We start from the raw sequence: 11,869 nt of genomic DNA on the forward strand, positions 1-11,869 counted from the left end.
GTTCGCTCCAGTAGGTGGCGGTAATGCGCCTTTAAAAACCAAAGAAGCGAAAACCATTGTGCTTCTTCGCCTGTTCTTCACCAAACTGCCGATCCTCACCCAGTCAGATGCTTTAACACGAAAGTTAATGAAAGTTAATATTTTTCATAACGACAAACACACCGACAAGTCCGTGTTGGTGTCAGTTATCAAAGTTAACTGCGGCGTTAAAGTGTAGCGTTAAATAAGGCAGCAGCAGTCGTTGTTTACTAACTTGTAGTCCCAGTGTTATACTGTTATGCTAGCTAGTTAATAACACTACCACGGCATTTCTGCTTAGACGCGAATGGAGGTGGCTGCCAAAGGTAAGTAAACTCATTATAAAGACCAGTAACTAAAAACGTACTGAAAACCACAGGGGAAGGTGAAGATAACTAACTACTTCCTAGTTTTTAATTCAACCTCAAATAAGCACTTTGTAGTGAATTCTGTGTCCGATATTGGCGTTTGAATTAGCTACAGATTACGCTAACACTAAACGTAACAAATTGTGCTGAGGTGTTTTGTATGGTTCCCAAGGAAAGGCAAAAAGGAGACACCTAAACACAGAGGAGTGTGATGAACTGGGACGGAGTACAGAGAGCACTAATGCCCTTACCCGGCCCCACTTCTCGAACCAGGGCCATGGCAGCCGCGACCCCAACAGGGGGCTTTACCCCAAGATACCCACCAAGCGATGGAAGTTCGGTAACCTCCTCTACACCTTCTGCATGTCCAGTGCCCATTTGTAAGTGTTGTAGTCATCGAACTGATGTCAGATACTGAATCTTTGTCCTTTCTCTGTCACTCAGTACCATCAGTATCTACCTCAGGACGTCCTGTTGGCCAGCAAAAGGGCATTATCGACTTCTTCTCTGTGGCAGGAGTCCTCAGGTCCAGTCCACAGAAATCCACCAAGCCTTGCTCCTCCATATGCACAAATAGACTCCATGGAGAGGAGGTTGACGATGCCAGCCTGTTAGCTGCTGCTATGGTGTCAGACCCTCAGGCAGAGGAAGAGGAGGAGGTTGATGATGCCAGCCTGTTAGCTGCTGCAATGGTGACAGCATCTCAGATGGAGGAGGAAGAGGAGGAGGTTGACGATGCCAGCCTGTTAGCCGCTGCAATGGTGACAGCATCTCAGATGGAGGAGGAAGAGGAGGAGGTTGACGATGCCAGCCTGTTAGCTGCTGCAATGGTGCCAGAACCTGAGGCAAAGGAGGACGAGATGGTGGATTATTTGGAGGGAATGACGGCAGAGATGTTTGGGGTTGATGATGAATTTGATCGATGTGACAGTGACATTCACAACGAGGAAGAGGAGGTGGAGGCCCTCCCTGATGCCCACTATGGGCTCCTAGGCATCAGCAGCGTCCTGCTGCAGCCCCAGGGCTGCATGGATGACCTTCCAGAGGAGGTGCTGATCGAGATACTAAGCCTTCTCCCTGCCCAGGACCTCTACCGCAGTGCCAGCCTCGTCTGCCATCACTGGTGGAACATTATCCAGGACGCCAAGGTTAAACAAAACACAGAGTTCTACTAAATTGCATTTTAGCAGCAGGAGTTGTGAGGTCTAACGTATAAGTTAAGTAACATTACTCTAGTGAAAGTGATGTAACAAAACCACTTACAGTCAGTCCAACTCACACTCAGAGGCAAAATAAAGCTCACTAAATCAGTGTTGTTGTTCTGTGGATGTTGTGTGTTCCTTTTTGTAGTTTGTGCCCTTGAAGAAACGATACTATCGCTACATGATGAGAGAGAAGGATACAGTGCAAGAGGTCGTCTCCATCCTGAAGCATAGCGGCATAACAGATCCAGCATCAGCACAGCACAGCATACGAAACCTCGTTGTGTAAGTCTGCATTTCCACAGTGAGGGGATGGTTAAGATTTCTGCAACACAATGAAGAGTCTCATCACAATTTTATAATGAAGACACGGAAGCAGGAGGCGACAAACCACTTTTGGAACTTTTCAGTTACAAACACCAAACTGACATAAAAGTCTCCACGACAAAAACTCAAACCAAGCTGACCTTTGTAGACGTTTGTGTAAAGTTGTGCTCCATATAATTATACGTAATAATCATCCTGTCTGTGTGTGTGTGTGCTCTGGTTAGTTTAATGGCTCAGCATAAGGTCGGTGAGTTGGTGAGGCCGTGGGACGTTCTGGAGTGTGTTAAGAAGCACCGCCTGTTTCCTCAGGCTGAGGCCTCCATCACATTACGTATTCCTGATATTCAGAAGAACTTTAACCTTGGCACTGAGGTACGACTCACACACACATACACAAACAAAACACAACATGGAAAATGGAGTTAAGTGTGTAAATGACTGGTATGGAAAAATTTAAGGTCTTCATCGTTCATGTCTGGTCTTCAGGGTCCCAACCCATACGCAGCCATGGCTGTCATACTGATCCTGAGTGAGAGCGTTGGTGACGTGCAGGCCTTGGTCTCTCTGCTCACCAGCTGCATGTCGCACACCGCCATCACAGAGTACCTCAACCACATGGCCATGATGTTGCTGGCTTTGAAGAGGAGTAACATCCAGATTAGTAACAGGTAACAGCCTGACTGTACATTCACACACCATTCATCACTTCTGGTCAGCCTCTCAATGATCTCTATGCTTTTCTGCCTTCTCAGGTTGCATTACAACATTTATTATGTACTTCACCTGATGGAGAACGGTCCCTTTTCTGTCAGCTCAGGTCAGAGCAGGTGAGGTCCAAGTTCAGGGGGGGGAGAGACTACAAGGACTATATTTCAATCTGGGTATCTGCAGGTCTTGATTGAATATTTTTTTTCTTGCCTTCCACAGGCAGTAACGTAAGTCATATTTTCTGTGTTTTTTCTAGGCAGCCTCAGATTCAGCTCACCCATGAGCAGCAGCAGATCCTCAGCCACAACATCCAGGGAGACCATGTTGTCAAGATCATAGCTTTTGCAGGTACATGCTGGTTTGCAGGTTGATAGACTGCCTAGTAAAACCAACACAGCATTTACATCTAAATATGTTAGCCACAGAACAAAGCATCACATCGTGTGTGTGTGTGTGTAAAACAGAAGTACAACTAAGTTTAAATGTACAACATTTGAAGCATCACCAGGGGGCGTTCTTTCTCCTTTAGACAGCGTAGTAGTGACAGGTTTGATTTTTCCCAGCGTCATTTCATCGAAACTGTGCTCAAGTTCAGTTCCAGGAGGCATCACTGGTCTCCATCACAGAACCTCAATTGTGCCATTCTGGAACGTGTGTACTGCCTATAGATGTGAAAGGTTAATAACTATTTTGTTGTCAGTGCCAGTGTAACAGGTGTGATGTGGGCCGGTCTGACCTGTCTGTCACAGGTACGGGAAAGACGACCACGCTGGTGAAGTATGCTGAGCAGCGTCCAGACCTCCGCTTTCTGTATGTGGCCTTCAATAAGTCGGTGGCTAACGAGGCAAAGCGCCGCTTCCCCAGGAACGTGGACTGCAAGACTGTGCACTCGATGGCCTTCAGAGATGTCGGGCGGAGGTGAGGACACAAGTTTTCCCTCAGATGCTCCCAGTCATAGATTTTAACTTCTTTTGTTCACAGACAGACTAAAAAAAGGTGCATATGTGTTATTTTTTGCTTTATTGAGCAAACGCAGATTATGATATAAATTGATATAAATTACAAATGTACCCTACATGCAGTTCAGTATATAGTCTAACCTAGAGGTAGGTAACATTCCTGTAAAAATCTTCTCACCTGATTTATGCTAACGAAACTTTCTACTGACGTCTGTCCACAGAAAGAGATGGACTGCTCTTCACTGTTACCTAGAATTTATATGTGTGATGATTATATCTGTGGTGACTCGTAGTGCAACAGCTTCGTGATGTTTATTGTGGCTTGTCAGCCACAATTTCTGTGTAAGCTTTTTATCGCAGCTTCATCTGGTGTTTTTCCATTTTAAAACCACATCTCTTCTGTGATGGTTCTCATCATAGGTACTGTTCTCAAAAGAAGCTGACCTCCAGCCTGAAGCCATTTGCCATCAGCTCTGTTCTGCCTAAAGGCCGAGGTGGCTTTACCAAGGCCAAAGTGGTAACCAGGACTCTCAATGCCTTCATGGCTTCAACGGACCAGACCATCACTACCAGACACGTCCCCAGCACCCACATAACTAATAATGGCAATAGGGTGGTTATAGATGATGGCGAGAAGCAGGTATGAACACATGAATGCGTACAGCTGACATGAGTAAAGAAGAAATAAAAGACACATATAAACTGTCTGTCTTTGATTGTGAAATCCCAGTTGGTTGTCCGTGACGCCCAGCAGATCTGGATCAAAATGAAGGATATCAATGAAAAAACAGAGGACGCCTACTACATGACCCATGATGGTACACCAACTGTATACCATCAATATATGTTATAATATGAGAAGGAATACGGCAGAGGTGGTCACTGAAATGTTTCATTCCCAGGTTACCTTAAGTTATGGCAGCTCCGAAACCCCAAACCCCGCCTGTCTGATCAATACGATGTTATTTTCATTGATGAGGCTCAGGACTGCACTCCAGGTAATGATTTAGTAACTGTCCCGCAGCCCTCCTGCATAATTGTTTTTTTTGTGTGTGTCTGTGTGTTACCTCTGTGATGGTGTCCTCTCTTCCTTCGTTCCACCTCAGCCATCATGGATGTGCTGCTGTCTCAGCGGTGTGGGCGAATCCTGGTTGGAGATCCTCATCAGCAGATCTACACCTTCAAAGGAGCCGTCAATGCCTTGCACGTTGTAGACCACACACACATCTATTACCTGACACAGGTATACACTAATACACAGAGCAGTTATGGTGACAGGAATCAGCATTGATCGTTTTCTGTCTGTGGATTAGAAAAATGCCATCAGTGGAATCAGTCAGTATGATGCATATGATACAGTTTCCAGTCAAAGCTCCAGTATCCACTTCATAAATCCATTTAGAGATCATATTAAACTCAGTGTCTTGTAAAATTCAAGATCTTTCCTCACAGTCATCAAATTTAGGCTTTTTCTGAAGACTAATCTAAGAGTAGTCAAGGTCACTGTTGTCAGGACATTAGTGGATGTAGGCTAAACAGGAACTAGTTTGTGCAAGTTCACTAGAATCAGGCTAAAAAAAGAAGGTGTCAGATGTAGCACACACAGCTAACTCTCTTCATGTTTACGTGACCTCAGGCAGGTTGTGAAGAAGTGACAATGTGTGGATGATAATAAAGCTTAATCCTCATCCTGTCTGGTTCCTGGCTTCTGACCAAACAATAAAATGTTATATTATACTGAAAGTTCATCAGAAAAACTAACCTACGGCGCTGATGTGTTGGTTCAGAGCTTTAGGTTTGGAGCTGAGATCGCCTATGTGGGTGCTACCATCCTGGAAGTGTGCAAGAAAGTGCAGAAGATTCTTGTAGGAGGAAAACAGAAGGGTAAATACTCCAAACAGCTACCTTTTGTAGGCTTCTTCAAAAACGGACATATTTTTAATGCCCTGGAAAGTTAATATAATATGAAAACATTCAGTTTTCACAGTTTTGTTTGCACATGTGTACGTGTGCTACCTGTCCGCTCTGCAGGAGGAGTGTGTGACGAAACTGCGGTCAGAGTTTCGGAGAGTCTGAGGACGGGTGTGAGTCATTGCCGGGGGAAGGCGGCAATCTTGGCGAGATGCAATGTCACTGTGTTCAATGTTGCCGTCCAGCTGACAGACGCCAACCCAAACTGTCGGATCCACTTCATAGGAGTGAGTGTACATGCAAAGCAGACATACAGAAAGAAGCGGTAGCATCATGTCAGGTGGTAAATATGACAAACATTCAACCACTTACCTGTTGTTCACTTTCTTGCTGAGTGTTAGATAAGAAAGATTGATTTCACTGCTGCGGGGGGGGGGGGGGGGGGGGGGGGGGCTGAGGGAGTGAGACAGCCTGACAGAGACAGAGGGGCAGAAAGAGTGAAACAGGACAGGAACATGTGTCTGTACAGTAAATATGAAGCTAAATCTGAAGCTACAGCCGGTTTAGCAGGGTTTAGCGTATAGCAGGGTTTACATACCATTGAATAGCTGACCGATCCTTTCTTTCAGAGCTGTTTACCTCCATTGTCCAATGAATTTCCTCTGTGACAAGAATTAAGTGAGGGAAGAAACATTCAATATTTGCAAATATTAGCAGAAAAATAGTCAAGGACAAACTTAAACTCACAGCTAAGTAGCATTCAAAAGCCCATATTGTTGAGGTGCTTATAGGGCTGCCTTTTTCTTCAGGGTGTCCAAAATATCGGCCTGAATCGGATCCTGGACATCTGGCAGCTGATGAAGATGGCAGGGCAGGCGACCGACGGGCCAGAACAACCAAAATGTAAGACTTTATTTCCCCTTCAAAAGAAAAAAGAAAAAACTTGCATTGACCTTTGGCATTCATGTTGAATTTGCTCTGCCTTCAGTCATCAAAGACCCCCTTATTCGCTCCTTCGCAAAGAAATCAAATGAAAATGGCTTCTGGGCCCTGAAGACGTACGTCTCACAGACCGAGGACTTGGAGCTGTGGGCCAAACTCAGCATCGTTGAAAAATATGAAAGTCGAATCCCCAACCTGGTGAAGCGCCTGGACAGCTGCTTCGAACATGACTTTCACAACGCAGGTTTGCATGCACACACCTGCAAACACCTGCAAACATCACAGACGTGACAAACTTCAAAAAATAAAATGTAAAACATTAAATACAGTTACAGCCCACTCAGCAGTACAGTATCTGTTGGTGAATATCTTATTATCACGTTCTATTGTTGTCCAGTCTGAGGTTATCACAGGAAGAAGTTGTGTGCACAAGAAACTTAACATGCACATCTTGAAAAAAGACCAGATATCGCCCACAACATACTTAGGGGATATTTTCAGCTGTGGATTCAGTCAAACTTTGTTTATAGTTGATGATTTGATTTGAATAACAACATTCACGCAGAAACAGGAAAGGCTTTTTACAGATTGTTGTGGTTAAATTATATCCTAGCGCAGAAATTAATTAAGAAGGGAATCTTTAATTTTGTTGTTGAAAACCTACAGATGAGCTGTAATCATCCCACCGTGGTTTACTGGCACATTAGGAGAGTCGTCTTTTAAATTCTTGAAAAACTGTGTGTCTGCTGTATTTTGCACTGACCCTGCACTCAACTCCTGTTCCAGACTTCATAGTTGGAACAGTCCACAAGGCTAAAGGTCTGGAGTTCGACTCTGTGATGGTCACAGGTGACTTTGTTAAGGTTCCCTTTTCCGGGCACAACCTGCACCGCAGTCCCGACTTCTCATTTGGTGAGTGTGTCTGTGGACTCTTCTTGACGTGTGTAAAACTATATGTTTTCAATTGACGCGCATCCTGTCCTTCACAGGAAGAACCGAATCTGTTTCCGATTATTCACCGACTCTTGTGGTTTGAGGCTGTTTTGAAGTTATTTAGTTTGGCTGGATATATCAGCGGATATTAATTTGTTACACACATTGGTCACTACTAGATTCTTCACACAGTCTAAAATGTGCTTAATATTTGAACGAATATTTTCAGATACGTCTGTTGGGAAATAGCTATGTTTTTCCTTCTCTTTACCCGTCCAGCTGATATTCCTGATGATGAATGGAACCTGTTGTACGTGGCGGTGACTCGTGCCAAGACCTCCCTGATCATCACTAAGGACGTCTGCCGCATCCTAACAGTGGCTGGGGTAGGACATCAGACAGTGCTCCTCACTCTTTATTCTAAACGCGTCTGCAGTTTTATTTAAGCCTGTACCTGGCCAGAAGTGCATGTATTTACAGCGGGTACAGAATATTAGCCTCCCAGGGAGCCGGGTTTTCATTCCTTATTAATTTAAGTGTCTCCTTCTGATTCATATAGCTGTCAGGGTGTTACGGTTGTGCCAAACACAAGTAGAATGTCACAGCAGCTCTGAAATTCCCCCATATCACACTTTTACACCATCATGGTGTGGACCATGCCACCAGCCTTGTGAAAGAGTTTCACTTCCTGCATGTAAATCTCCTCAGTTGTGTTCTGGCTACAGACTCGGGAGGCGGCCCAAGTTTAAACTGATTTCCTGTCGAGTCAGTGGCTGGTCAGTTCTTTGGGGAAGCTGGGAATGTCAAGAAAACTTACAGCCGGGTCACTTTGCAGAACTATAGCATGATAAGTTTTGGTAATTATTTGCATTTGATGGATTACAGTCCAGCTGGAGTGGAAAAGCAAGTTTAGAAACTTGGGGAAAAGAAAACATTTACCTTTGTGGGGTGCACTTACTCATGTCTGTGTGATCCAAATTATAGTATTTCCAGAGTAGAAGAGGTCAGTCAGACACACCTTGCAGTGATTTTTCAGCCATGAGCTCTGATTAAGTCTGGATTAGACTAAGTACTTATAGAAAGGACTGGCTTGTTGCCAACTCTAAAGCTCCCCCTCAATTACTTCAAAGCTCCACAGCCTCCTATTGGACCCAGCTGGTGTTCTGCAGCTATTTTCAGACCTGTGACATCTGGTGAACATCTGGTGAACCAAACCAAACTGAGTCTGAATCTGTGCACACTTCACTGCTTAGACTTCCCGTTTCCATTGCTGTCATACACGCTGAATTATTGACTGTTGCTGGCGTCTGAACCACCTCTATCAGATGGACTTGGTTCACTTCCACCCATTAAAAATAAACATTTCACAGTACTTTGTTTCAGTATTTTCTCCTAGTCTCTTATCTTTTTCTCACCAAATACCACAGTATGTACAGCCGTCCATCATCAGCTTGCACTGAGAGAGACACCAACACACAGAGCTGACAGGCCTTCATCACACAAGACATTTTGACATGTCACAGCAGGAAAAGCACAGGTGTAAACAATACAATGACTGATGGCTAAATTCCATTTAGCTGCTTCAGGTTCAGGGTTCTGGTATTGTCCTGTCACACTGGGACAACTGAATGCAACACCCGGGATTACAACATGCAGAATTGTATGACTGTCACCTCACACCGCACAGCGTGGGACTGAGGGCAAAGTCTCCTCTGTGCTGCAGCCAAAAGATTTCCCTCTCACACTCAACCTTTCTTCTGCTATGGAGAACAGATGCCAGAGTCTGAGCAATAAAATGCTGATTATATGAATTTGTTGGAGTAGAAGACTCCGGGGGGCATTTTGCTCCGACCAATGTGGCCTGCAAACAAACACATCCTTCAGCGGGATCACTGTCTGATCCTTTTATTCACACAATAAATCTATTGTGAATAATTAAAAAAACATGATTACACAAAGTTATTGTGCGAATAAAGAAACCGTTCTAACATTAACTCTTTGTTTGTATTAAATGTCCCCTTTTGTAGAAGCAGTTTTGTGGAGTAGTCTGAACTGTCGGCTTTTGTTGTTGTTTTTTTTTCCCCCTCTACCACATCATCAACTTCCTGTCACCTCCAGGAATACTTCCTGAAGTCGGAGATGCCCAACTCCCTGATGAAGGTGGGCGAGCCTCTCCCGTGCTCCGTCCCAAACTGTCCCAACTGCATCACACCAGGCTCAGCGTTCATCATGTGCAAACAACAGATGAAATGTGTAAGACAATATCCAACCTCCACTCAGATACAACAAGCCCCTATTCTAACGTCTCTAAATACTAAACACTTGCTGTGATTTTCATTCGTCTTTTGTTTTTGTCCAGAGCGATGGTGTGTCAGAGGGCGGCCCACTCTGCGAGAGGTGTGTGTGGACACGCATCGGGCCAACAGCGTTCCTCATGACTGACGACATCCTCTCCATGGCTGAAATACCAGAAAGACTCGCCCCCCTGGACCAACACGCTTTCTAAACCCAGCTTGTTTTCCAGAACTCAAAATGAAACTGTTAGTGGCCTTAAATGCACCAACCAGGACATGAACAGCCAGCAATAACAGGTGCTCGATCATCCACTTTTCTTTTGAACAGACAAAACATCTGATTGTTTGATGTGTCAGTTTTTTTGTATATATATATATGTGTGTGTATAGTTATTTTTATCTGTGAAATAAAAGGGATTTGATGTTGCAGTATACTGTGTAGTTGAGATGATCAGCCAATAGTCCCAGTGACACACACAGAGGAGGGGGATTTAGCTGGACAGCTCTGTGTGAGTTGGCACACATTTTGTTTTGTTGCGAGTATCTTTCATCAAAATCAATCTTCTTATCTTTATGGCAGCATATTTTCACAATAAAAGATTCATATTATGACCATAAAAAGTATCTTAAGAAGGTAAAACTGATTTTCTTTTCCCTGCGATGACATGGGTAAATAAAGCTACACTGTTTGAAGATTACCACAGAACAGACAGAAAGACAGAAAGTTTTTCCTTGCTGCCAAACAGCTGCAACCAATCAGCCCTGCCTTCACTGCACTAACAACAGTTCCAGTAAATACACAAAAGCTTTTTAATATATTAGATAAAATGTACTGTTAGTACCAGCTGTGATGATGATGAGGCTGCAGGAGACTGATAGGGAGATTGTCTCGTTTACATTATTCTAAGTGGGAATGGGAGACGATCCACATTGGTGTCTGCGACCAGCTGTGTGTTTCAGTCAGAGTGACAACTGAACATAACAGGAAATCTTTTGTGTGGACTTGCTGTTGAACCAAGCTGCTGTACATACAAAATGACCAGTCTGGGACCAAGTTGAGGAACTGGAGAGGTCATTCTGGATGAACAAAAACATGTCACTCTTTTATAATGTGTGTGCTCGAAAGCTGATTCCGTTGTATGCAGCTATAGAGGCAATTGATTCTATTTTTTATAGAATTTGTACTAATACAAATTGACAGTGGAGATCAACAGGAAGAAAGCACCTTCTGTTTCAACATGACATGAGGTAATGCAGCTAAGAAAGTCACCCTGCCTTAAACTGCTGATGAGCCACAATATGTGTCCTGTGTTCAGTAGAAACTGTGTTGCTGGGTATTTCCACAGGCTTTAGTCACTCTAACAAAAATAACCTTTTAGAAAACACTGGAAAGTTTTACTTAACTGCATGAAAATAAGATCCAATTTTTTGTACAGTTTATAATATATTTTAATACTCGGTCGTCCATATATATCAAATATAACTGGAAATGGTACATATTTAAATAAAACAAATAATAAAGAGATTAATACACGCTTGTGAAATGTCTCGTTTACAGGCATCACTATGTGGGGAAAATTAGCTCAAAGGAAATAATTGACTCAAGGATGAACATTTTGCAGTCTGGTTATATGGATTCATAAAGAAAAAGCTTTAAGTCTAAACCTTATATGGGGAAGTAAGGGTGGCAGATGTGTGTGTGTGTGTGTGGTGTTTGGGGGGCGGGGGGGTTGCTCTATCAACATCCATCCTGAAGTCACTGTTTTTACTGAAAATATTTGTAAGGAGGGTTGTTTGGGTGGATTCAAAACTTCCACATTTCCTTGCTTATTCATTCTATTGTTTTTAGCCCCAGTATTTGACCCCAGGGTGGTTAAATTCTGGCTTGTGTGCCAGCCAGAATTTATCTTATCACACCTAATGAGCCTGCAGCAGCTAATACGAGAACGAAACCTCGGTGTTGGGGTTTTTTTTTTTGGTAATTTTTCAGTGCAGCACAAACAGTTCTCCATTCGTACCCGTTGCACTGAAAGGGTGGGAAACGTTTCAGAGCCGAGGATCTCAAAATCTTAGTGGACGAGAGCCGTGACTAGCTATGTTTCGTTTTTTTTTTTGTTGTTTTTTTGTGATGTGGGTGACCTAAACTTTCAAATCTGACCCGTGTTCGTTCCCCAGGCACACACTTTAGATAAGCAAGTCGCTCGGTT

General features: G+C 43.7%; 1 protein-coding gene across 2 annotated transcripts; it reads left to right on the forward strand.

The window, feature by feature from the left end:
- Nucleotides 1-81: 81 nt before the first annotated feature.
- Nucleotides 82-10,089, forward strand: fbxo18 (F-box DNA helicase 1). 2 transcript variants are annotated; one of them, XM_041029808.1, is made up of 22 exons: nucleotides 82-344; nucleotides 559-726; nucleotides 831-1,114; nucleotides 1,184-1,534; nucleotides 1,737-1,873; nucleotides 2,140-2,287; nucleotides 2,402-2,583; nucleotides 2,668-2,742; nucleotides 2,880-2,971; nucleotides 3,373-3,541; nucleotides 4,003-4,222; nucleotides 4,313-4,400; nucleotides 4,485-4,580; nucleotides 4,689-4,825; nucleotides 5,370-5,466; nucleotides 5,614-5,780; nucleotides 6,303-6,396; nucleotides 6,482-6,679; nucleotides 7,222-7,347; nucleotides 7,648-7,754; nucleotides 9,487-9,621; nucleotides 9,728-10,089. In XM_041029808.1, exons 1-22 carry the CDS (start codon nucleotides 326-328, stop codon nucleotides 9,872-9,874), a joined length of 3,237 nt encoding a protein of 1,078 aa, XP_040885742.1. In that variant the 5' UTR covers nucleotides 82-325; the 3' UTR covers nucleotides 9,875-10,089. The 2 variants fall into 2 exon arrangements, with proteins under 2 accessions (XP_040885742.1, XP_040885741.1); XM_041029807.1 differs by having other exon boundaries at nucleotides 831-1,534.
- Nucleotides 10,090-11,869: the final 1,780 nt, after the last annotated feature.

This window comes from Toxotes jaculatrix, chromosome 22 (genome assembly GCF_017976425.1).
Source record: "Toxotes jaculatrix isolate fToxJac2 chromosome 22, fToxJac2.pri, whole genome shotgun sequence".
NCBI classification, from domain to species: Eukaryota; Metazoa; Chordata; class Actinopteri; family Toxotidae; genus Toxotes; species Toxotes jaculatrix.

What these genes read in the sequence shown, in the direction of transcription:
- fbxo18 (XM_041029807.1), top strand. An exon ending in AACATCCAGATTAGTAACAG is followed by an intron (nt 2,584 to 2,667) that starts GTAACAGCCTGA and finishes CTGCCTTCTCAG; the next exon opens with GTTGCATTACAACATTTATT. An exon ending in GTCGGATCCACTTCATAGGA is followed by an intron (nt 5,781 to 6,302) that starts GTGAGTGTACAT and finishes CTTTTTCTTCAG; the next exon opens with GGTGTCCAAAATATCGGCCT.